Raw genomic sequence first — 24107 nt, 5'->3', positions numbered from 1 at the left:
AAGGGGGGAATAGTGGGTTCGCTTGTACCAAATCCATGCATAAATCCTTAGTTTCACCAGTTGAGTCTTTGGAAGGTCGGAAAAGGGACCATCGGCTACGCATACTCTATTTTGGAGTGGTAGTGTGATAGATGCAGTGTCTTGTAGTTGCCTGTGCCTCTCCAGGGTCTTGTCACGCCACCACCTACATTTTAGAGCGAACTCAGCTCGTTCCTGGCGTTGCATTGCGATTAAGATATGTCGATCCTGGACCACCTACACGTGCTGTCACGGCCTATTTTCAGTGCTGCTGCTGCTGCTGACGATGGGGTAAAGAATTCCAATCAAATCCAGTAACCGAACCGTCCCTGCTCAGTGGTCCAGTTAAAGTAAAGTCAGTGCCAGTACCTACACTATGACTGCTGTCGTCAGTGTTTACCCCAGATTCCCACCACGAATCCTGTAAGCCATGGATGGATCAAGGGTCTACTCAATTCTATATATAGTATCCTCCTGCCTGCAGAAAGGCATCTGAAAAAAAAAAAAAAAAACGAACACGAGCCAAGAGACGCAGTCCAATTCTCCGACTCTCCAACCAACCCCCTTATTCCCTTCCATATTGTCTTGTTGTTCCCTGGAAGACCCTGGAAAAAGCAAAGTGAAACCCAACCAAGTAGATTTCTGACCTCGAAGTTTAGGCAAAGTTCGACCAGTCTAAGGTTACTTGGGATTGTTTGTGTCTTGCCTTGTAGCATATGATTTTGACTCAGATCCTGCGTATGTTGGTTTTGGGGAAGGGTGGGGTGGGGTGATTCCCGAGACATCGGGGCGGACATGTACGTAGTATACTTACTGAAGACTTGCAGGAGTTGTTGTGGGGTAAAAGTAAGACATACCGTTCGATGGCGATCTTGATCCATTTGTTGATGGATGGATGATGGAGTTGGAGGTGCGGGGTTGCGGGTGTGGCTGTGGCTTTTGTCTCTTTCTCCCGTTTTCTTGTTGTGAGTATATAGGACAATCACATGGTCTTGTCTTGTCTTGTTTTGGTTTCTTGGGAAGGGGAATGTATCTTGGGATAAGTGGTGGTGGTGGTGGTGGTGTGGTGTGGTTGATGTCTCTCGTGTGCATGCGAGTATACTACCTTGGCTAGTAGCAGAGTTATGTGGGGTTTCGCGTACAGGGCGTCCATTCGGTACTTGGTACTTGGTACTTGGTTCTTGGTACTTGGGTTGGGGGTGGAAGGGGACTTGGGGTGTGTGCTGTTTCTATCGAGCTGGGCTTGGAGTGAGACATCGAGGTATGAGATGAGACATTTTAGGTAATTGCTTGAGGGGTTAAGCTTGGATGTTGATGTTGGTCTGGAGGAGAGGGAGATGTACAGCGATGGAGGCGATGTTACTTTAGCTTAACGAGGAGGATATCATGATGCTTATGCAAAGGGTATAAATACCACCCAGATGCTCACTGGAGTCTTCTAAATAAGACTCAAATTCCAGCATTCAGCTTCACAATACCCTCAAGTCATCTCATCCAAGTATACCTAAGGTATTCATCCATCCATCCACCACCAAAAATGCACATCACCACCACCCTCCTCACCACAGCATCCGCCCTCCTCATCCTCCCCACCTTCACCGCCGCCGCCGGCAACGCCGTCGTCACCAACAACTGCAACACCCCGATCTACCTTTGGTCCGTCGGCGGCTCCGTCGGCCCCCGCCAGACCATCGCCCCCGGCGCCAGCTACACCGAGGCCCTCCACTACGACCCGGCCTCCGGCGGCGTCGCCCTCAAGATCACCAAGACCTCCGACGGCCTGTACGACGGCAGCCCCCAGCTGAACTACGCCTACACCCTCGACGGCGCCAAGACCTGGTACGACCTGTCCAGCGTGTTCGGGAATGCCTTCGCCGGCTCGGTTCTGAGTGTCAAGCCCAGCGATACGTCCTGCCCCAAGATCTGTTGGCCGAATGGGGTGAACCCGGGTGGCAGTCAGGTGAAGACTTGTCAGGCGGGAAGTAATGAGGTTTTGACGGTTTGCGCGGCTGCGTGTTAGGTTTAGTCTTTCGGGGATTGATTGGGGGAGGGGGAAAGGGGGGTAAGGAGACTGGTAGTTGAGTTTGGGTTGGGTTTGGCTAATGGAAGATGTGATTCAATCAGGGTTTATATTCAATAGCTTATGCAGAAGAACATGGTAATAGTCATGGTACTGGCGCCGCAGCTACTCCCTCCATCGTAAATCCAGTCCGGGACGTCTGGTCCTCTGCTTCCACCATGAACGAGGCGGCCCCGGTGTAGAATGCTCGGCCCTCGACTTGGACAACCACGGACGGTCGTCCCCCGGAAGCGGATGACGGCGCAAGCTCCTCGACGATCTCCGCGCGGAATTCGTCCGTCTGGAAGTGATTCGACACGAGCGAGTTGTACGCCCAGCGCTGGCCGACAGCCCGGCGGCCCTTGGCGTGGGCCAGGGCCATGCGCGCCGTCACGCACGACCCCGTCGGCGACCGGTCGATCTGGTTGTCGGCGAAGTAGCAGAGGCCGGTCTCGGCGCCCGCGACGTCGCGCGGTCGGCTCCCGATGGCCGCGTCGACGATCATGACGGAGTAGAGGAACGAGAGCCGCGGGTCGTCCGGGTGGGTGACGGCGGCGACGATCTCCGGCCGGCGTTCGAGGTACGGTTTCAGCTGCTGCATGCAGCGGGTGGTGGCGTCGAGGTCGACGGTCGACAGACCGCTGGTGAAGCCCAGTTCGGCCGCGTCGACGATGGCGTAGAAGGCGCCGCCGTAGCTAATGGCCAGGGTGATGGAGTCCCGCTGGGCGGGGAGTTCGGGCCACCGCGCGGCGGCGGGGATGGGGATGGTCAGTTGCAGGGCCGTGGCGTAGGCGGGCGTGGATAGGAAGGAGACGGGCCGCGTGGGGTCGGATCGCGTGCCCTCTGCGTTGGTGGGGACGGTGATGCTGACGACGCCGCAGGGGGCGTGCAGCCTCAGTTGGATGGTTTGGGTCGTGGCGTCGAAGGGGAGTTGGGCGCGCCGCGGGAAGACGTTGGCGTCGTGCGTGTCGACCAGGAACCGGCCCAGCGCCAGCGTCGCGTGCCCGCACATGGTCGAGTAGCCCTCGTTGTGGATGAAGAGCACGCCCACGTCCGCCTCCCCCGTCGCCACCAGCTCCGTCGCCGGGCAGATGATCGCCCCGTACATGGCGGGATTCCCCCGCGGTTCCAGCATCAGTTGCTGGCGGATGTGGTCGTGTTGCTGGCGGGCTTGGTCCCGTTGGGCCAGCAGCGTGCCCGTCAGCTGGGGGTAGCCGGCGTAGATGATGCGGGTGGGCTCGCCGGTGGTGTGCATATCTATGCAGTGGATGGTGTTGGGGAGCTGGGTGAGCACCTGCGAGACGTCCATTTTGGCAGTAATCTTCTCTGATTTGATTTGTAGTTGTAGTTGCTGTGATGTAAGGTAGTTCAAGCTACTTTACAAAGGTATGGAGGTAGGTGGTTGATGAAAGAGATTGGGTAAACCGGGGTTATTTGTAGATCTTATCTGGGGGATTGTTTGGGAAGGTGAGGTTCCGTTCGGAGAGTAGATCCGGGGGCTGGCATCGGTTGGCGTTCCGAGTGGTGGTTCTACTTACTATAGCCAGTACTGAGGGTAAGTAGGTACCTAGCACCTACCTAGTAGTCAGTGTGTTTGCAACGGCATTTCCTTGTAGCCTAGCATCTACGCGCCATGAGAAGTGTGGTCGTACAAGAAGCACGCCATTTCTCGAGTCAAGCTGAATACGGGACATTTTGCTGTCAGCTGCAAGGGCGTCGAGTGCCACTCGGCTGGGGAATCGGCGGTTTCGCGATGGTCTCGGCGCTGTTGCAGAGTGCCCTCATTTGGGACAGAAGCATGACGTGGAAGAACAAGAAGCACTCAGAGGAAGCCTTCTAGATCCACTCGCACCAAGACAGGAGTTTGAGCCAAGAGTGATTGGGCGATCATTCTCGAATGCTCGCCGATGAAAAGTCAACTCACATATTGTAGTAAAGTGCAACGACCACTTGCAGGGACACGTGCCCACTTAAGCCTCACCGCTCTCACCGCCTGAGTGTTGCCTCTCTCACCGCCAAAGCATGAATGCGTCTTACTGCCACTCCCTTCTTCCCTCTCCCTCTCTCTCTTGTCACTACTTCATCAATTGACAAACCTTACCTACTTTACATCTACTCATTCTGGCGCATTGACTCTCTCAATTACGGGCCTGTCTTTGAAATCGGACCGGCTCGTGTTTTCTATTTCTCCCATCTCTCCCTAAATTCTTCTTCCTTAAATATTCCTTCCCTTCCTCTTTCCTCTTCCCCCTCCTCCCCCATCCTTAACGATACTTCACCCGGTACAGTAGCTGTTAGCGGCCGTTGCTCCTTGGACCACCTTCCTTGCACTGCATGCCTCCAAGGTCCTCTGCACCCTGCCGCTTGTGGAACCCTGGACATCCTCGATCTTTATCAACCCCAATTTATCGTTCGTTTTCCCGATCAGGCACCTTTGCGGCGGTAGCCCCTCATTCCTACCCCTCGCCACGCTTGTCCTCGCATTGCTGGGTCCGATCTTTTGCCTCCGGTGGACAGACTTATCGTCGCCCTTCCCTCCTTCACTCTTCCACACCCGTCTCGCGTGCTCCGTTTGCCACTAGTCCGGTCACCATGGGTTCTACCAAGATGGGCACTGTCGAACGCATTGCGGAGGATCTGTTGAAGCCGGAGCTGGATGATCGCTCCTATCGCGTCATCCGCCTCCCTAATAAGCTCGAAGCTCTACTGGTCCACGACCCGGATACCGACAAGGCCAGTGCTGCCGTGAACGTCAATGTCGGCAATTTCTCAGACGCAGACGACATGCCGGGTATGGCTCACGCCGTTGAACATTTGTTGTTCATGGGCACCAAGAAGGTATGTGGTTGATTCCGGCGTCAGCATGCGGCCAGTCCGGCACTAACCTCGGCTGATGGCCCGCAGTACCCCTTAGAGAACGCATACAACCAATATTTGGCATCGAACTCTGGCATGTCCAACGCCTACACCGCTGCCACGGAGACCAACTACTTCTTTGAAGTGGCCGCCACATCGCACTCTGGCGACGAGAAATCCGATGCGCCCACTTCGCCCTCGGCCACCCAAGCCAAAGGGCCCCTGCACGGGGCCCTGGATCGGTTCGCTCAGTTCTTCGTCGAACCGCTTTTCTTGGAGTCAACGCTGGACCGGGAGTTGAGGGCCGTGGACTCCGAGAACAAGAAGAACCTGCAGAGCGACATGTGGCGGTTGATGCAACTGAACAAGAGTCTTTCCAACCCCGCGCATCCCTACCACCACTTCTCGACTGGAAACCTGCAGACATTGAAGGAGGATCCGGAGAAACGCGGCCTTGAGGTTCGCAGTGAATTCATCAAGTTCTATGAGGCCCATTATTCAGCCAACCGGATGAAACTGGTTTTGCTGGGTCGGGAGTCCCTCGACGAGATGGAGGAGTGGGTCTCGGATCTGTTCTCGCACGTCCAGAACAAGGATCTTCCGCAAAATCGCTGGGACGACGTCCAGCCCTGGACGGCGGAGCATCTAGGAAAGCAGATCTTTGCCAAGCCGGTCATGGACATGCGGTCTCTGGACATTTACTTCCCTTTCATGGACGAAGAGCACTACTACGAGTCCCAGCCCAACCGTTACATTAGCCACCTGATCGGCCATGAGGGTCCCGGAAGTATCCTGGCTTACATCAAGGCCAAGGGTTGGGCCAACGGCTTGTCTGCTGGTCCTCTCCCCATCTGCCCTGGTGCGGCCTTTTTCACCATCAACGTCCGCTTGACCCCTGAGGGTTTGAAGAATTACCGTGAAGTCGCGAGAGTCATCTTCGAGTATATCGCTATGATCAAGGAAGGTGAGCCTCAGCAGTGGATCTATGATGAGATGAAGAACTTGGCCGAGGTCGAGTTTCGCTTTAAACAAAAGACCCCCGCCAGTCGCTTCGCCAGCAACCTGAGCAGCAAGATGCAGAAGCCTCACCCTCGAGAGTGGCTGCTGAGCACCGGACTTCTCCGGAAGTACGACCCGGCTTTGATCAAGGAAGCCTTGTCCTACCTTCGGCCCGACAACTTCCGCATGCTCATTGTGGCCCAGGATTACCCCGGTGACTGGGATCAGAAGGAGAAGTGGTACGGCACGGAGCATAAGGTGGAGGATATTCCCCAGGACTTCATGGCCGACATCCGTAAGGCGTATGAGACCACATCCGCGAACCGTCTGCCCGACCTGCACTTGCCTCACAAGAACGAATTTGTTCCGACTCGTCTCTCCGTCGAGAAGAAGGAAGTCTCAGAACCAGCCAAGACACCGAAGCTAATCCGGCATGACGACCACGTCCGTTTGTGGTACAAGAAGGATGACCGATTCTGGGTTCCCAAGGGCACCTTCAACATCTCACTCCGAAATCCTCTGGTGTGGGCTACTCCGGCCAACGTGGTCAAGGCCAGATTCTACTGCGAGTTGGTGCGCGATGCCCTCAACGAATACGCCTATGACGCCGAGTTGGCGGGCCTTGACTATTCCCTGGGTATTAGTATCTTTGGCCTGGACATCTCGGTGGGTGGATACAATGACAAGATGTCCGTGCTTTTGGAGAAGGTTCTTACGAGCATGCGCGATCTCGTTGTGAAGCCGGAACGCTTCAGCATCATCAAGGAGCGCCTGACCCGAGCCTATAAGAACGCCGAGTACCAACAACCCTACTACCAAGTGAGCGACTACACTCGCTACCTGACCGCAGAACGGTCCTGGCTCAATGAGCAGTATGCATCCGAGCTGCAACATATCGAAGTGGAAGACGTGGCTTGCTTCTTCCCTCAGATCCTCCGTCAGAACCACATCGAGGTGTTGGCGCACGGAAACCTGTACAAGGAGGATGCACTTCGTATGACCGACCTGGTGGAATCCACTTTGAAGAGTCGTACATTGCCCGAGTCGCAGTGGTACGTGAGGCGCAACGTCATCATCCCTCCTGGCTCCAAATATATCTATGAGCGAACGCTAAAAGATCCGGCCAACGTCAACAACGGCATCGAATATTTGTTGTATATTGGAGACATCAATGACGCGGTCTTGCGGGCCAAACTGCTGCTGTTCGCCCAGATGACTGATGAGCCTGCATTCGATCAGCTCCGGAGCAAGGAGCAATTGGGATATGTTGTCTGGAGCGGCGCCCGCTATTCTTCCACTACGATCGGTTATCGCGTCATTATCCAGAGTGAGCGCGTTGCTGGGTACCTTGAACATCGTATAGAGAACTTCTTGAGCATGTTCCAGAAGACGTTGGAGGAGATGCCGGAGAGTGACTTTGAAAGGCACAAGCGCAGTCTTATCAACCGGAGACTGGAAAAGCTCAAGAACCTGGGCTCAGAGACGAGTCGCTTCTGGTCCCACATTGGATCGGAGTACTTCGATTTCGTGCAGAATGAGGCGGATGCTGCCAATGTGCGGTCGTTGACCAAGTCAGACCTCATCCAGTTCTATAATCAGTTCATAAACCCTCAATCGTCCACGCGTGGCAAGCTGTCCATCCATCTCAAGGCACAAGCCACCGCTCTCGCGAGCACGCCCCAGCAGCAGAAGACCCAGCTCCTGACGCGTCTGCGCACGCTCTTGGAGAAAGCGCAATTGACAGTCGATGCGGATCGCTTGGAGGCTGCATTCGCTGAAGTTGACGTGTCCAGCGGCGATGAACGTCTGATCGTGGACACCATCAAGACCGTCTTGGATGGAATGGGTCTTGCAGAGCAACAAACCAAGCAGGCCCTGGATTCGATGGCAAGCAGCGTTGGAGTAGAGCTGAAGCACATCGGCATTCAGCCCAAGAGGTTCGAAGGGCAGTCTGGCCAGACGGTCAATGGATTCGGCCAGGAGGCTATCACCTACATTACCAACGTTCCTGAGTACAAGGCCCGTCTCAACGTCAGCGCGGGCCCGAACCCTGTCACCGACATTAGCGAGTTCGAGGACTTTGATGCCAAGCTATAATTCGCACCCTCTGAATTTCAGATTCACCCACTTGCTACAACCTTCACTTCACTTATAATGATGATAGAAACTTTCTGCTGCCTTGTTGATATTGAGGCGTGATTCTGGAATGAGTACAGGACATCTTTGGGGACGCAGGATGAGGGGGTTGATAGAGTTGAAATCCATGGGATGTAGATTAGAAACATGATACATAATTGAAATATCTCGACCGAGCCCTGAAAGAAGACTTGAGGTAGATCATGGATGATGTTGTTGACTCCCCGTTGGGTTGTTTGCAACTGGGAAGTTAGGGTGGTCGGGGCGGTGGAATGTTTTCGCGGAGGGCAGCTCCGATGCCAATCGATTGATCGATCGAGCTGCGGCGGAGAGAGCATCAACTCCGCCGGGCTGTGATCCACCTCGCGACCAGCACCAACAACAACAACCGACCTCCTACCATCCTTGTACCTGCCACCACCCCCCTTCTTTCGTCACTCACTTACATCGCCTTGGCTCATCCGATTGAAGTTCAAAGATTCCCTATTTAGAAGGCGCATCTACCGACCATGTCGACCGCAACAGCGACGGCGATTCAGAGCTCTCGCCCGTACGTTCCAGACCTCCAGGGCCAGGCATGGACCAACGAATACTGACTCCTTTACTCTTGGACTAGTCCCATCGCTCCCAAAGACTTCTCCGCTCAGCAACCACAAACTATTCGTCTATATCCCCTCTCGAACTATACTTTCGGGACCAAGGAAACGCAACCCGAGGAAGATCCCTCCGTTCTGGCCCGCCTGAAACGCCTCGAAGAACACTATGAGAAGTATGGCATGAGACGGACCTGCGAGGGTGTTCTTGTGTGCCATGAGCATAACCACCCGCATGTGCTCATGCTGCAGATTGCGAACGCCTTCTTCAAGCTGTACGTAACCTTTCCGATCATGGTGTCTAGACACGCCGCAGTCACGACCGCGAGAACGACACAATTCATCCATCTAGAACAATCCAAGACTGACTCCTATGAACCGTGTTTAGACCCGGAGATTACCTTCCCTTCGAAGACGACGAGGTTGAAGGGTTCAAGAAGCGGCTCAACGAGCGGCTTGCGCCCGTCGGATCGCAGTTCTCCGGCGAGGGTGTCAACGAGGACTGGGAGATCGGGGATACTCTGGCGCAGTGGTGGCGGCCCAACTTCGAGACGTTCATGTACCCATTCCTGCCCGGCCATGTGACTCGACCTAAGGAGTGCAAGAAGCTGTATTTCATTCAGCTGCCCAAGAAGAGTGAGTCCTTTTAACCCTCAAGCCCAAATTTCATCTCATCTCATCGAGAGAACTGTGACTGAACCCGGCGGCAATGCAGAGGTCCTCTCCGTCCCGAAGAACATGAAGCTCCTCGCCGTGCCGTTGTTCGAATTGTACGACAACACTGCGCGGTACGGGCCGCAACTATCGGCGATCCCGCACCTGCTGTCCCGGTACAACTTCGAGTTTGTGGATGAGAACGATAACGTGGTGGCCGCGACGCCCGGCACACCTCTGCCGGAGGGCCATGCGCTCCGGACTAAAGTGCTGGCGGGCGACAGTGGTGATGGGCAGGATGAGGGGATGACGGATTACACTCCTGAGGGCGGGGAGAATGGCACGGTCGCTGCGTGAGAGTCGTTTTGATTTTCTTTCCGATGCTCAACCAAGGTGTGTCCTTTTGGGCCCCCGTCTGCCTCTTGTCCTTTCTTACAGGGATTTATGAGGATAGTGGGTAAGTGTGCTGTCCGTGGAGAGACATGCTTCCCCAGTCTGGAAACAACTCCGATGCTAGCAAGGGTTGGCAGTGCTGCATAGGCTGAGACTGACAATCCTGCAGGTAGATGCGAAGATTTTCTTTCCTCCTACCCTTCCCCCGCAGCTCAGCCTCGTGGGCTCATTCCTTGCTTGATAGGTTTTTTTTTCTTGCTTTCCCTACGCTTCTCCTGTTGCCTGCTGCAAAAATAAAGATACGACGATGTTTCCCCCATCTGGATGGCGTTTTCAAAGGAGCGAATATATTGTGATTGCGATTCTTAATTTGATTTTTTTTTTCTATGTCTACTTTCTCCTGTTGACGGGATCCGAAATATCTACACATACTTCCCTTCCATGGTGGACAGTGCTCTGAATTCGTCGTACGACACAAACCTGCTCCCCTGGGTTGGGGTTTGACTTTCGGGAGACTCTCCGGAAATCCTTGTCTTGGACAGCTTCGCTACCTCGGCTCATGTCCTCGTGTGTGTGCCTGGAAGCCCTGGACAATCCGTTGACCGCTGCATCCCAAGAAAACCAGAGGAATGGCCCCTGCCCTAGCCTGAACTCATTCCAGCCAAGGTGGGGGTGGAGAGAAATAGAACGGAGCAGCCGGCTGACCAGCACAACAACCGCGTATAGACGACTATATCAAGCTCAACTATGGAGTAGTCTACTGCAAGGTGAAAACTTTAAGGACTATGTATCTCCCATGAAACTCCGAAGATACTCCACCCCAACTCCCGGCCGGGCCCTAACGTAGGGACAAGATACGTACTGTCAACTCCACTCGGAAATCATTCCCACCTCAATTGAGCTCGATTGAGCAGAGGAAGTACGTCGCACGGTGTACGGCGGAGAAAGCTACATCGTATCAAATGCCGACCGAGTCCATCCGCGCCCTGTGGGGGTAATAAACGCATAGGCCGAAAGTACATGTCGGGGTTGGCAGTGTTGCTGGTATCTTCATCCCTGCTGGGAATTAATCACACCGACCAAAAGCGGGTGTAGTCTAATATACCGTTGTCTGCCCTAGCGCAGAAGCTATAGTGCAAGTGCAAGTATGCGGTGTTTGTTATCCTGCACGGGATTTCTTTTTCGGTCTTTCCCCACAACACCCCCCCCCCCCCCCCCCCCCCCCCCCGCAAGCTGTTCTAGTGTCTGAGCCAACGGGAATGACTGTTTAATTTACAGGTTGTGGGTAGAACGACGAAGTAGACTTAAGTGTCCGGCACATGATTTTAGGTAGTTCTAGTCTAGTCTAGTATCCTTAAAAGAGATACCGAGGGAAGAGGGGCTGGCTGGCGCTGTAGCCTGTAGGTTAATGCAGAAAGAATATGGGGTAGGTGTTCGAACGGGATTCAAATGAGGGGGAATCGGGGCGGGGGACACGGGGTGAAGAATTGTGATGTCATTTTTGGGGGAGGGGAGTATACTATCTATCTACTTTGGATAAGCATACATTTTTGTCAAAAACTGTAGAGGTTGGGGTTCTTCGATTCTGGGGTTGAAACTGGAGGAGAGGAGAGGTATTGTAGGAGGAAAGATGGTTGATTGTTTCTCCCAAGAGTATACGTATGTATACTAAACTACTGACTGGGTTAGTTCAGAAAAAGGAACAACAGGTCTCAGTCCAAGAACTACAGCATCTAGAAGAAAGGAAAGGATCTTCGCTCTTCTTCTGAGACACAAGACAGACACACCTCTTGTGCTTTTTGTTTGTTCATCGGAAGGATCAGATTCCCTGAGGCTCCGTCCGCTTCGGACCTTGAACTACGACTTGGTTGACGGACACCTGAAGCATGTGAAATCGGGTCTGCGAGTTGGGTTCCATGCCAGTCACGGTGGTTTAGGGAGCTGTACTATACATACCTACAGTCCAGCGGACAATGAGTGGTTGCTTCGCAATCGGCCTGAGCGTGATCATTTCTCTGTCCGGGGACGAATGACGGCCGCCGTGTTCCTGGTTTTGCTTGTTTGCTTGCGAGTGCGTGCGTGCGTGCGTGCCAGCCCGCGCGCTTACGCCTCAGCTGCCCCTTGTAGTTTCTAGGTATACCTTGCCTATGGGTTGAGAGCTGATGTACACTCCCGATACTTCCGTCGGTTGATGCTCTCTTCTCGGCGAGGTCTTCGTTCCGTCTTTCTTGCTCTCTCTCTGCCTGTCTATGGATCTCACCCGGATCCAGTTACCATCCGCGTGCCCCCGAATCCAGAGAGACTCGCCCACTTGTTAACTCTATTATACTTTGGCATGTAGAGCTTTAGCCCACTGGGGGTTTACTCTTATGAGGAATCATTGGATGCTGAGGTGGCCCGGAGAAAGTGGACTGATGATGGTCTCTACGTTTACCGCGGTGGATATCCTTCGTTGTGGGGGTGGTGGAGCCCGGCATTCCAGAACACAACGGAGTCCGCGCAGGAGTCCCTCCTTTCTATGCCTTTGACGCTGACGCCGGAGTGTCCGGGGCCAAGTACTCGTTTCTTCCGGAGGGATGCGTCTGTCTCTCTCTGGAGCTAGGATAGGGAGGTGGAGCCAACCACCGGGTAGGAATAGAGGGTGTTCGTGATGTGCTTGGGGGTTTCTGTTGTTTTTTTCCCCTACCCCGCTTATTCTGTCTCTTCTCTGCGGAATGCTGGAGGTCTTCACTGGCGTTCTGATTGAAGAGCTGGTGGAGGGGTTTTTTCTTTTTTCTTTTTTCCTTTTTGCGCTTCTTGGCCTCGGCGTGAAGAAAGGGGGAGGGGCCGAATTGGCACGGAGTGCTAACTGTATATAAAGAGTCATGGGGCGAGAGGGATAGGAGGGTTTCTTTTCGTTCTGTGCTTTGGATGTGCCAGTATCGGTGAAGCGTCTGCGCCTGCCGATTTTCCAGTACCATTGACGCTGCTCCTTGCTTGTTCGTTTTGGTAGTCGACCTGGTCTGAATTGGTTGTATTGTATATATAGTCCGACCTGCAAGTATGGTATATATCAATCGGTTGGGCGGAGTGGTGGCCGCTCTTGCGGCTTTGGTTGTGGCTGCTCCGGTCGATATTCGAGGTGAGTTTGTACCTGGGATCAATCGCAAGATAGGTGATGGAAGAAGAGAAAGTGCTGATGAAGTCGAATTGCAGATGTCTCAACCACCGTCTACACGCAGCTGGATCTGTTCGCGCAGTACTCCGCCGCGGCGTACTGCTCGACCAACCTCGATTCTCCGAATACGAGCGTGACTTGCACGAACGGACTTTGTCCGTTACTCGCAGCCGCCACAACGAAGAGCCTGGCCGAGTTCGAGGCGTATGTTTCTGCCTTGCCTGGATGTGACGCGCGGATGTGTGAAACAGAATTGGACTGACTGAATTGCGCACGTGTAGATCCGATTCCTACGGCGATACAGCGGGATTCCTCGTGGTTGACTCCACCAACAAGAAACTGGTGGTGTCGTTCCGCGGAAGCAGCTCGATTGAGAACTGGATAGCCAATTTGGACTTTATCTTCACGGATGCCAGCGCGGTCTGCAGTGGCTGCCAGGTTCACCAGGGCTTCTGGAAGGCCTGGAGCTCCGTTGCAGACACCCTGACAGCGGAGATCGCGTCTGCGGTCACTGCGTACCCCGGCTATAGCCTGGTGTTCACGGGGCATAGTCTGGGGGGCGCGTTGGCGACCATTGGCGCGACGGTGCTGCGGAATGCGGGATACTCCGTTCAACTGGTGGGTTTCTTCATGCGGCAGGAGCTGATGACAATGAAACGTTCTGTTGCTGACGAAAAGACAGTATTCCTACGGAGCTCCACGAGTCGGCAACACGGCGCTGGCCAACTATATCACGAGCAAAGGCTCTGGCTCGAATTTCCGAGTGACTCACCTCAATGACGTCGTGCCTAGGCTTCCACCCAGGTTGCTTGGTTATAGTCACCCGAGCCCCGAATACTGGATCACCAGCGGAACTGGCGCTGCAGTGACCTCGTCGGATATTGATATCATCCAGGGTGTTGACTCTTCTGCTGGAAACGCGGGGGAGAATATCACGAGCGTGCTGGCGCACCTGTGGTACTTCATCAGTATTGGCACTTGTTGATCGTTGTGAATATGTGAGGTATGAAAATATCTGGGTATATAGGGCAATGAGTATATATGATGCATGAAGTGTGCGATATGAAGCTACTCAAGATAGCCTCTTGATAACAATTCCTTGGTGTCTTGATGTTGTTGGATGTGTGGTTGATGATGTAGAGGATTGGCTTGAGGTGGTGGGAAGCAAAATGTATGTGTCACGTGGTTACACCACTTGGGACCGCTAACACATGTCATCTCTGTTTGTCTGGGACGTTATAGTGCTTGTTGAAGAAGGAAAGGTGTTGATGCCCTCAGTCAAGAGGTACTAACACTACACATACTCTGATGTGTTGGTGAATGACAGTCATCACAGGCACGATTGCTTTAGCAAATACAGCGAAAAGGCTCCTCTTGAGATTTCTGAAGGGCTACAATTGGACAGACGAATCCCGGACTCTTTTTCGATATCAGAAAATGTTAATCGATAAGTACTCGAGTTGGTGGATCTACAGAGTAAGTGTCGCGGGAAAGACATAATCATTTACGGAGTATATCTAAAATACTACAAACTTGAATATATACCTGTTGTGCTCCTATCCAATGCCTGAAATAATGAAAATGGTTATTAGAACCGACAGACGACGCAATGCAGCACGTCTACAAGCATTCCCAACAGTCCTCTTTCTTCTCTCAACATGGAAAGCCAATTCAAGACCAGAGGTAGGGGGAGAGAGGTATTCTGGCAGGTTTCAAGAGTCAAGAAGACCGATCAATTGCATCAGCACGTCTATACACTCGAATAACAAGAGATTCAGGGAAATATACTCATAATATTAAGGCTAACTGCCATATGATTTCCAAGGGAACCATATCCATATATACTGTACTGCCTCCCGATCTACTACCACCCCGATCCTTGATCTTGTTCTCATCAACGATATGCAACTATCATAGCCGACACTGCACCGAACTAGGATGACTTCCCTTTGCTGCGCCCAGAACACTTTTTCGGCGCGTCGAGTGTTCTAGAAAATGCTTTCTCGCTCGCCCCTCGCGGGTGTCCTCTTACGCCGTAAGTTGTTTCCGCTGCTGATTAGTTTGTAGAATGCAGACTCCAGAGCCCTGACCGTGAGGCTAGACTCTTGTTAGTCTGTATGGAGAGACTGTACTTATTTCGTCGAACTCCTAGGACATTGGGACACGGTGGATTCCATTTACTCTAAACCCCAGAGCATTGATTAGCCGAGGAACTTTCTGACCATTCCATAAAGGTTTTTGGTTATTGACGTCCTCTGCGCCTCCCGATCCTCCGCCACCGGGATTAGGCTAGATAGTATCCAGATCAGTATCGCTTTAGAAACAGGTGACTGATCTTAACCTACTTGAGTCCCTCGATGGCTAGATCGAATGCAGGCTGGCTTGGCCCATCTTGCATATGTGCCTCTGGAAACCCGCTGAGCTCGATAGCCACCGCCAAATCACCGTTTGGATTGGAGATGAGAAATTTGTCTCCTTCTGAGCCCATGTCAAATGAATAGTGGTCGAGATTTTGCTCGCCATCTAGGCGCACCTGATGCTTTCTCGTTGAGGGCAGAGCGACTTGAAATAGATTCTCAGCAGGAATATCCGGGCCATATGAACGGAGCGATGAGCCCCCGAAGTCATGAATATTGTTTGGGTCACCCATGCAAGCACGTATTGTAGCATTGTATGACGAAACTCTGCCAGGTAAAAGAAATCGTATGGTTATCGTAAGCATGACACGGTACTTGGCTCGAGGGATATCCTTCACAAGAAAGCAATAAATTTGGCGCTTGGGATGAAATAAGATGACCTGTCATGCATGAAGGGTTGAACCCTGGTTCTGGTAACGGACCTGTGGTCTGCGAGGTAAGGATTGGGCCGCGGGCAGTAAAGACTCTGTGTACATGCCCTTTCATCTCAGTTGCTGGCTGATGGCAGTGCATGTGTAGACAAAAATCCAAACAGACTAGACAGTGGATCCACTTGGCATCAGCGATTGACTGCCCGCAAAAATCACACGTCAGATTTACAGGCATCGGTGTGACCGAAGTGAAACCTAATGGGCACACGATAGTGTGTGGTAAAGATGCCCTCTCTCCAATCTGCTGTCTGTGAGTGCTAGTTTGATCCAGAGATGCTGTCATATAAGGGAAGTTGCCCCGGTTGAACACAGGACTATAAGGCCCCATCGGTTGCGGTTCTTGAGATTGCATTTGAGCTTCATTCGGCGCCAAAACAGGAGACTTAGATGAAGAAAGTAGTTCCTGGAAAGACCGAGGTCCTTGAGAGGACAGTGAAACTTGATCTGGTGCCAAGTTTAGGGATTTCAACGAACAAGATAGCTCTTGGGAGGACTGGGGTCTTTCGAATGTTCGAGGAGCTCCACCCGGCGCCAGATCGAGAGAGTTCATGTGAGAGGGCAAATAGCTGAAAGGCTCTTTCGACTGTCGTATATCTGTAGGAGGTGGAAGCATGTCGGTAGAGCTTGGGAGTTTGAAATTGCTTGCGAACACATCTGACCCTGATTTTGAGTCAGATCGATCGCCAAAAACCTGTTGAAGAAATCGCCCGTTCTGCATGTCCCTCGAAGATGAGGCAGGCCGTGTGCTTGGGAACGACCCTGAGGTGCCTTGCAGAGCTTCTTGAATGCATTGAACCACGTCAAAGTAACAATAAATCTGGCTTCTTATGATCTTCACCATAGAAGAATGATTTCCTTGTACCTCATGTATACTCTCTATCGACGGAAGCTTCAGGACGGCCGAATCATAAGACACCATTTTGACTGGGGCACCCTCCCGAACCCATTTCCGGGTCTCATTCTGATTCTGGTTACTTGGCAGGTCCATGAACTTCTGAGTCGTAATTCGAAACTCACCTCAACCACAGTTCTTGTTTCCTGGTTCTCATAGAATGTGTGTATTGAAAAGTGAGTCAAGACAGTCGCTTTGCAAAAGGCCGCGTCTAGTTTACGTAGAGTTGGCGAACCTGGCTTGAGCTGATCAACAATGGTTGAAGATGGCTGTCCTTTGACCATAGTTTGAAGAGACTCATGGACTAGTCCATGATGCGGAACCCCGAAGAACAGCACAGATCGAATGGACACTTGGCTGCGCTGCGATTCGTCTAGGTTGGCGATAAACTGTTAGAGAGATGGAAGAGTCAGTCAGAGCGAGAGAGACAGCCCAAGCACGCGCAGCGCATGATATTTTGAAACATTGGGAGCAAACCTCCTTGATGACCTAGCCACCTAGACTATGGCCCTGTGTGACGCCTCGTTGTGTCAGAAGTCTCAGATTTCTCCAACTCGCGGGTCAAATGGACTGACAATCAGAATAAGTGGACGTTTCTGGCACTCCAGCGGGTGTCAGTATGAATGCATGTAGTGCACGACGAGAGAGTACAATCCAGTCACTTACGGGCTCGAAGCGGCGAAATGACAATAGCCGCTGTCGAAAGGTCTCCGCATGATCCTCAAGAATACTTGTGGCCTGAGTGGCTCCTTGCACCTGGGCGGAATATCCATAAATCATCACTCGTACTGCAGGGAGATCTTGAGGAAGGAGGTCCCGCAGCCACATCTTGCCATCTTCATGCCTCCATGAGCCGAATGCATGCCCTGCTAAGCCCGTGACAGCAATGACGCTAGTAGAGTAAGACTCTTTGTGTCAACTGGCTGCTATACACCAACCTCGTGTATTATCTATGGAGACTTACTCTGCAACACATTCACCCCTAGGGTGATTCAATGGAGTGTAACCGAGGAAATCCTTCCCAACAACAAGATCAGTATCTTCAGGATCGCTCAGCATCGGCTTTCGAGCCTCTTGGGAATAGAAATCAATCGTTGCTGTCATTTTATTTGATTGGCCGGGTCATCCACCACAATTCATGACATCTGGAACGAGGCTTTTGATGCTCAGGAGCTCTCTGTCTTCGGGAGCAAAAGCCTCGCTCAACCTGTCTGCTGTCCAATTGTGTGGAATCTGCTCAACTCGGTACGTCATACGGGATCGCTTGCGTTCTGACATGGTAGCAAGGGCTATATTTTATGAGGGGGCTTCGAAGGACAAAGTGGCGGTTCAAAGGCCATGGAAGATATTCAGAGCGAGAGAACGTCAGCAGGCATCTTAAGGCACTTATGTCCATCTAGATGGACCCACCCGCAAGTGGTAATCGATGCATGGGTCCACGGTCTATAACTATACAAAAGTACCATGCATTGGTGCGTCTTTTGGACAAATGACAGTTTCCCACGCCCACATCTCCATCTCATATGGCCCATATCTCTGGCCTAGGACCGCTGCAAGTTCATCACAGACGCCTATTCTGTCACATGTAGGGGCCCTCCACCTCGTCGACTTTTCTGCCTGATCTACGAAATACTCCCGTACTGAATGTGTATTTATTTATCCGTGTATACTCCTCAGGTACCAAGTTTTCTAGGGCTTCATGTTCAGATTCCTCATTATCTGAATTCCTGCGCATGATAGCCCTGGCTACTCTCGAATTAGTACCTTGGTGGCGGAGATCGCTTGCTCAAGAAAGGAGCTTCTAAGCCAAGCCACTTACCAATGGAATACAAACACACGGTGGGTTCCAAAGGCCTCTTTGAGCTCTGGGTGGTAAGGATTTTTCAAAACCATTGACTGACCATGATGTTGAAAGCTATCCCCGCCTTTTTCTCAAACCATCTCATCGGACCTAGCTGGCGGAGGCAAGGCGTGGAATATCGTCTTACCGGCAACAAGTCACGGACGAAGTCATTGCATCGCTCGAAGCTCTGATCACGATGTGAGTTCGTTCGTGTTGGCCGATTTGGATGTCTCGCGCTTGAACGCGATGCATTCACATCTGTGGTACGCGGGTCGGGCACGCTGCTGTCAAGCGCTGCATCGACAGCGGATGATTGACCGACAGATTGTGATCACCGAACAGGCCGATCTCCACATGGTCTGGTATGAGTCGCGGATTTTCCTCAAACCCGTACCACGCTATCTCCTGGACCACCAATTCTGGGACCGCCACATTCGGCACGAAGCGCTCCACTCGGCTGCCTCGGGCTTCCTTCTTTCCTATACGTGGTTGATCAGTCATCCGAGTGATCTGCAGATTGCACATGAGCTGAAACTGATTCCAACCACGGTCAGTTGGCAGGCATGGACGGTCTTCGTGGAAGATCTCCTTTCCCACGTTGACTTCAAGGGCTATGCCAATGTCAACAAGCGCTATCGCTATGGCGAGCTTCGCCTGTTTCGCTTGAACACCATCTATCGATTGACCCACCTCTCCCTCGAGAGCTTCCTTGGAGGCTATCTCTCCATGTACGACTAGTATGCCGTCTTCTTTGGAGAGAAACTCGCGTGGTCCCTCGTGGCGTTCTTATATGTGAGCACGCTGCTTGCCGCTTTCCAGCTCTGCTTAGCCACCGACCAATTCCAAGGGATTCAGAATATGCAGAACGCATCTGTGGTTTTTGGTGTCTTCTCGATTTTCTTACCCGCTGTGGTGGCAGGGCTGGCCTGTGTGGCTTTTGTGTTGATATACATTCTGCATTTCATGCGGGCGGTCGAATTTGGAAAGAGCTGGAGGGATCCATGATCTTGATAGATGATCAAAACATACTGTCTGTACTTTAGTGTATACAACTGCTTGTAGTAGTAGTTATATGTTGATGGGCTGGAAGTAGGGCTGAGCCGAGCCCGGGAGCGACCACCAAACCAGACCCGGTGCGGACTCGGCCAATCATTCTACCGATTACTGCCAAGCAGCATTGCTGATGGAGTTTACCACGGAGAGGGAGCACAATGTCTCCAATAGTGAAACCACCATGTGGCTTGACACCACCTCCTCTTCTTCTAGGCAACATAAGCTGCCAGCTGTCGCCAACTCGCTTCTTCTTTGAACCTCAACTACCTTAAGGACAACGCAATTCCTCATCACTTTGAAAGTGTCATCTACAACCGCAAACTCCTCTCATCCACCGCTGCGCATTCCCATAAACCCCCGGAGCTCCACTGAACCGAGTTGTTGCCCGCTCCGCAACACACCGACCCGACAGCTCAGCGATCGGCCTTCGCGCAGCCATGCTTTCTGCGCATTGAAACGTCACTTACTCGAATATTCAATCGTTGCTTGCGACCATAGAGACCACCGGCATATGCTCCTGTATCCCGTCCGCTGTGTGTCACCTCTACGCTGCCGCCGGTCGCAACCATGTTGTTCTTCGGCAGCGGAGTCTCAAGCCCGCGCCGCCGCAGCCAAGAAAAGGCCATCCTTTGCACTATCCTGATCGTTTACGCGCTATACTTCCTCTTCTTCTCCAAAAGCTCCGAACATGCACATATAGATACATCGGCCCACGATGCGGTGTCAAAAGGCGGACCGTTCCGCGATTCGCGCTCCGGGCAGGCTGCGCCGTCTGCATCGGCCGCGCGAGTGTCTAAAACCCTAGACAGGGAGATGGTGGTGGCCAGCATGAAAACTGACGATGTTTCATGGCTGTACCAGTATTTTCCTGAATGGCACAAGAGCATCTATGTCGTGGACGACAAAAAGGCGCATTTGACAGTCAAGCTGAACAAGGGCCGGGAATCCATGGTCTATCTAACGTGGGTCTTGAAAATCGTTCGGGGTGATGCGAAGCCGGTGCTAACAGGAGTTTTCTCTAGATACATCATTGACAACTACGACAACCTTCCCGATTCGATCCTCTTCATCCACCCCCAGAGATATCAATGGCATAATGACGATCCCTATTACGACGGGGTGCCGGTCCTCCGCAATTTCCAGCTTCCCTACCTGCAGAAACAAGGCTACGTTAACTTACGCTGTGCCTGGATCCTCGGCTGCCCGGCGGAGATCCACCCGTACACCGATTCGCATCGAGATGACGTCCATGTCGGAGAGTATTTCAAGAACGGATTCAAGGAGCTCTTCCCCGGGGAGGAGGTTCCGGAGGAAGTGGGGGTCTCGTGCTGCGCGCAGTTTGCAGTCACCAGCTGGAAGATCAGACAACGGCCCAAGAAGGATTATGAACGATTCAAGAAGTGGTTGACGGAGACCAAACTCCCAGATGATCTCAGCGGACGTATCATGGAGTACTCATGGCACAGTATGTTGACCCTCTGTCATTAGTGGCTGTATGCAGGAGACTAACATGCAGGCAGTGATCTTTGGCAAAGGACCTGTCCATTGCCCGACGGCTGAAGAATGCTACTGCAGGGTATTTGGCTTGTGTAACCTGGTTTGCCCTACCGAGGGAGAGTGCGCTGGCCGCTATGTTCTCCCGCCATACTCGTCTCTACCTGAAGGATGGCCGTACATCGGCTGGAAGGGCCAGAAACAAGACCCCAGCAAGGGGCTACCTGAGACATAGGCGCACTAAGTCCAGTGTGATCGCCAGGGAAATTATGCCAAGCAATACGTCTCGATCTGTGGTCAGCCTGAGTATACACATGTCGGTGTCCACTGCATTGAGCAACAGACCGGCCTGTCTGATTGAGACGGGCCATCAAGCCCCGGTTGGAAGAGCGAAGGCCCGGCGATTTCTGCCGTCCGTGGCATCAATCGCCCTCTCTCCATCTATGAATTGGGGAGGACAATACCCCCAAAGATGCCATCTCTGTACATATATCATACCATAATTGGGACCCGACTTTTTGTCAGCTCGCGCTGGAAGTGCCAGTATAGGGACTAAGCCATAACCCGCGCTGACTGATGAGGTGTGGTGATGGTGATGCGATGATGTCAAATGTTCTCATATGAATAAAAAGTACCCACTCTTATAATACATTCAGCCTTTAGTTCCTTCAAATTCCCAATATGTAACCTTACAGCCTGAAACCCTGTTTTGTACACACAGAGTAGAACCTCCCCCCACCAAAACTACAGCAGCCGAGGCAGCGCGGCGGAACCGGGAGCTTTCCCCGCGCGAGCGCAAGTCCCCGGAACAACAAATCCTCACCTCCAAGGCTCAAACAACCACCACTCTCCTACCTAGTTACCGTCTACCTCAACCACCCGACCCAAACAACAATCACCAAACCCCAACACCACAGCCCCCCCCCTACAGACCGCAAAACAAAGATGTTAATAATCGGTTTGACCGGCTCCATCGCCACCGGCAAATCGACCGTCTCCTCGCTCCTCTCCTCCCCGCCCTACTCCCTGCCCATCATCGACACGGACCTACTGGCCCGCAAAGTCGTCGAACCAGGCACGGAAGGCTACAAAGCCATCGTCAACTACTTCGGCCCGACGACCCCGGACCTCCTCCTCCCGCCGTCCCCAGACTCCCCATCCTCCTCATCCCCCAATGACACCCTTCCCCCCACAAGCGAAAGCGCCCCCCGCCCCCTCAATCGCCTCGCCCTAGGCCGCCGCGTCTTCGGCACAACCGAGGACCGCAAACGCGACCGCATGATCCTCAACAAGATCGTGCACCCGCTCGTCCGCCGCGAGGTCTACAAGGCGCTCGCGTACTACTACGTGCGGGGCCACTGGGCCGTCGTCCTCGACGTGCCGCTGCTGTTCGAGAGCGGGATGGATCTGATCTGCGGCACGGTCGTGGTGGTGGGCGTGCGCGACCCGGCCGTGCAGATGCAGCGGCTCCGCGCCCGCGACCCGCATTTGTCGGTGGAGGAGGCCGAGAATCGCGTCCGGAGTCAGGGCGATGTCGTCTCCAAGGCGGCGCGCGCGGAGTGGAGGGGCCGGCGCAGGGGGCTGGTGGTGTGGAATGATGGTGACAAGAGGCAGTTGGAGGGGGAGGTACGGCGCGCGTTGGACGTGGTGCAGGCGTCCAGTCCTAGGTGGTGGGCTTGGGTGCTCTTGGTGCTGCCGCCCGTTGGGGTCGTGGCGGCGCTGTGGAATCTTGGTGTGAATTTTTGGGGACGGAGGGGGTGGGAGGCCGGGGAGAGGGAGAGGGAGAGGGAGAGGGTCAGGGCGAAGATTTGATGGGCTGGATGGTTGAGGGGGCAGGGGGAGGGAGATTACTTGGGTGATGGCTTGGTGGTGTTGGTTTTGCTAAAGTGAAGGCTTTCTCGGCGTTTGGGGTTACTGTGTGTATGGTGCTAGACTTTCGGTTGATGCTTTTGTGGATGTATTGTTGGGCTTGGGTTTGTGTTCTGGTAGCGAATTGGTTATTTATCGACTGTTTGGAAACCTGCGAGATGAGTTACTACCTGCCAGGTGGTAGTTCAGTTGCTGCATCTGAGGTGATGGCCTGGCTTAGACGCTGGTTTTGCCATGTGATTTCCTAGTTAGGCAGGTTGGGACTACGCCGTCCTCATATCCCGATCATGACTTGAACTCCAACGCATCAGTGCCGTAGAAATTATTGAGTGTTGGCTTTTGTCGTCAGGTATGCATATTTGAAAGCAGCTAATTGAAGCAGAGTTTCTAGATTCCCATGGTTCTCCAGACTGACTGCATCCAGAACAGAACGCCGTGTTTCACTTTCTATGCTCGCTGCGAACCATATGGGACTCTGCGGCTTGACCCCGGATTACGAAAGCTGGGTGGAGTCCAGGAACGGCCGGCTGCGAAGTCTGCGACGTCAACAAGATCCCACAGCTACCAGGATCCTTCTGCCGCCAGGATATGTGATCCAGAGTGTTCGCGAAGCGGAAGCATCGTCCAGTCACTCATCAGTTCGAGAACGAGGTTGGAACATATCCATTGATGAGAAAGAGCCGCCTTCTGACTTGTAAAGACATACCAGTCGCATCAGATCCTGCTAGAGCGAAGACCAACCTCCATATCGAGATCCAGAAAAGTCCTCGCCCAGACGAACGCCACGAAGAGGCTGCGCCAAAACCCCAATCAAAGTGCCACCTTGAAGCACCACGGATCCTCACTCTTGAAAGAATGCCTAATGGACTATATAAAGTGCGCAGACCCCACCACTCCAACGAATCGAGCATTATAGATATCCGAGCTTCTCGGAACCTGAAAAAGCCCACAGCACTGCCTTCCCATCGGGATAAATCCACCTGGACGGGACCCAGTAGAAGAGATGTTATCGTGATCAACTCATCACACAGCAGGCAGCCTAGCAGCAAGACCAGCAGCAGGAGGAGCGGGGAGGCCGGGCGCGGTACACCTGTAGAGTCTCCACGCAGAGTGCGGTTCTATAGAACTGCAGACGATGACAATGTCCCAGATAATGAGACCGTGAACGGCAAGGTTTCGAGCTGGTTGCTGCAGGATGACGAATTCTGGTGACGGAGAACTAGTTGACACAGTCGTTCTTCCC

The 24107-nt window shown here is 53.0% G+C and overlaps 12 protein-coding genes across 12 annotated transcripts; 9 read left to right on the top strand and 3 right to left on the bottom strand.

The window, feature by feature from the left end:
* Nucleotides 1-35: 35 nt before the first annotated feature.
* On the top strand, nt 36-355 carry BO66DRAFT_252089 (uncharacterized protein). The gene has a single exon (XM_025642976.1). It carries the CDS (start codon nt 132-134, stop codon nt 300-302), a length of 171 nt encoding a protein of 56 aa, XP_025506842.1. The 5' UTR covers nt 36-131; the 3' UTR covers nt 303-355.
* On the bottom strand, nt 122-1020 carry BO66DRAFT_252792 (uncharacterized protein). The gene has a single exon (XM_025642979.1). The coding sequence runs from the start codon at nt 897-899 to the stop codon at nt 408-410; it is 492 nt and encodes a 163-aa protein (XP_025506841.1). The 5' UTR covers nt 900-1020; the 3' UTR covers nt 122-407.
* A 437-nt stretch (nt 1021-1457) lies between these two features.
* Nucleotides 1458-2110, top strand: BO66DRAFT_252790 (putative BYS1 domain protein). Its single transcript, XM_025642978.1, has one exon. The coding sequence runs from the start codon at nt 1556-1558 to the stop codon at nt 2036-2038; it is 483 nt and encodes a 160-aa protein (XP_025506840.1). The 5' UTR covers nt 1458-1555; the 3' UTR covers nt 2039-2110.
* Nucleotides 2111-3628, bottom strand: BO66DRAFT_252789 (putative proline racemase). Its single transcript, XM_025642977.1, has 2 exons — nt 3616-3628; nt 2111-3524 (listed from the first exon to the last, which is right to left on the bottom strand). The coding sequence occupies exon 2, from the start codon at nt 3384-3386 to the stop codon at nt 2184-2186; it is 1203 nt and encodes a 400-aa protein (XP_025506839.1). The 5' UTR covers nt 3387-3524; nt 3616-3628; the 3' UTR covers nt 2111-2183.
* BO66DRAFT_252934 (uncharacterized protein) lies at nt 3605-3976 on the top strand. The gene has a single exon (XM_025642980.1). The coding sequence runs from the start codon at nt 3711-3713 to the stop codon at nt 3915-3917; it is 207 nt and encodes a 68-aa protein (XP_025506838.1). The 5' UTR covers nt 3605-3710; the 3' UTR covers nt 3918-3976.
* Nucleotides 3977-4349: 373 nt separating this feature from the next.
* Nucleotides 4350-8284, top strand: BO66DRAFT_426809 (a-pheromone processing metallopeptidase Ste23). Its single transcript, XM_025650305.1, has 2 exons — nt 4350-4915; nt 4982-8284. Exons 1-2 carry the CDS (start codon nt 4412-4414, stop codon nt 8027-8029), a joined length of 3552 nt encoding a protein of 1183 aa, XP_025506837.1. The 5' UTR covers nt 4350-4411; the 3' UTR covers nt 8030-8284.
* Nucleotides 8285-8419: 135 nt separating this feature from the next.
* BO66DRAFT_389568 (cleavage and polyadenylation specificity factor subunit 5) lies at nt 8420-10145 on the top strand. Its single transcript, XM_025646818.1, has 5 exons — nt 8420-8618; nt 8685-8936; nt 9050-9297; nt 9377-9772; nt 9878-10145. Exons 1-4 carry the CDS (start codon nt 8578-8580, stop codon nt 9670-9672), a joined length of 837 nt encoding a protein of 278 aa, XP_025506836.1. The 5' UTR covers nt 8420-8577; the 3' UTR covers nt 9673-9772; nt 9878-10145.
* Nucleotides 10146-12493: 2348 nt separating this feature from the next.
* Nucleotides 12494-14018, top strand: BO66DRAFT_252014 (lipase family protein). Its single transcript, XM_025642975.1, has 4 exons — nt 12494-12829; nt 12904-13069; nt 13147-13483; nt 13548-14018. The coding sequence occupies exons 1-4, from the start codon at nt 12751-12753 to the stop codon at nt 13848-13850; spliced, it is 885 nt and encodes a 294-aa protein (XP_025506835.1). The 5' UTR covers nt 12494-12750; the 3' UTR covers nt 13851-14018.
* Nucleotides 14019-17144: 3126 nt separating this feature from the next.
* BO66DRAFT_435905 (uncharacterized protein) lies at nt 17145-17709 on the bottom strand (the record flags this gene model as incomplete). The annotated part of the gene is made up of 3 exons (XM_025650891.1): nt 17145-17201; nt 17272-17497; nt 17570-17709. The coding sequence occupies 3 exons, from the start codon at nt 17707-17709 to the stop codon at nt 17145-17147; spliced, it is 423 nt and encodes a 140-aa protein (XP_025506834.1).
* Nucleotides 17710-18100: 391 nt separating this feature from the next.
* On the top strand, nt 18101-19480 carry BO66DRAFT_465508 (uncharacterized protein). The gene is made up of 2 exons (XM_025652501.1): nt 18101-18444; nt 18521-19480. Exons 1-2 carry the CDS (start codon nt 18427-18429, stop codon nt 19184-19186), a joined length of 684 nt encoding a protein of 227 aa, XP_025506833.1. The 5' UTR covers nt 18101-18426; the 3' UTR covers nt 19187-19480.
* A 233-nt stretch (nt 19481-19713) lies between these two features.
* Nucleotides 19714-21627, top strand: BO66DRAFT_469221 (DUF3431 domain-containing protein). Its single transcript, XM_025652711.1, has 3 exons — nt 19714-20463; nt 20524-20966; nt 21022-21627. The coding sequence occupies exons 1-3, from the start codon at nt 20069-20071 to the stop codon at nt 21228-21230; spliced, it is 1047 nt and encodes a 348-aa protein (XP_025506832.1). The 5' UTR covers nt 19714-20068; the 3' UTR covers nt 21231-21627.
* Nucleotides 21628-21841: 214 nt separating this feature from the next.
* Nucleotides 21842-24076, top strand: BO66DRAFT_469220 (putative dephospho-CoA kinase; the record flags this gene model as incomplete). Its single annotated transcript, XM_025652710.1, has 3 exons — nt 21842-22727; nt 23294-23515; nt 23574-24076. The coding sequence occupies exons 1-3, from the start codon at nt 21941-21943 to the stop codon at nt 24074-24076; spliced, it is 1512 nt and encodes a 503-aa protein (XP_025506831.1). The 5' UTR covers nt 21842-21940.
* Nucleotides 24077-24107: the final 31 nt, after the last annotated feature.

This window comes from Aspergillus aculeatinus (assembly GCF_003184765.1).
Source record: "Aspergillus aculeatinus CBS 121060 unplaced genomic scaffold BO66scaffold_9, whole genome shotgun sequence".
Classification (NCBI taxonomy): Eukaryota; Fungi; Ascomycota; class Eurotiomycetes; order Eurotiales; family Aspergillaceae; genus Aspergillus; species Aspergillus aculeatinus.
The sequence above is the reverse complement of the archived record's forward strand: the minus strand, read 5'-3'. Positions and strand labels throughout refer to the sequence as shown.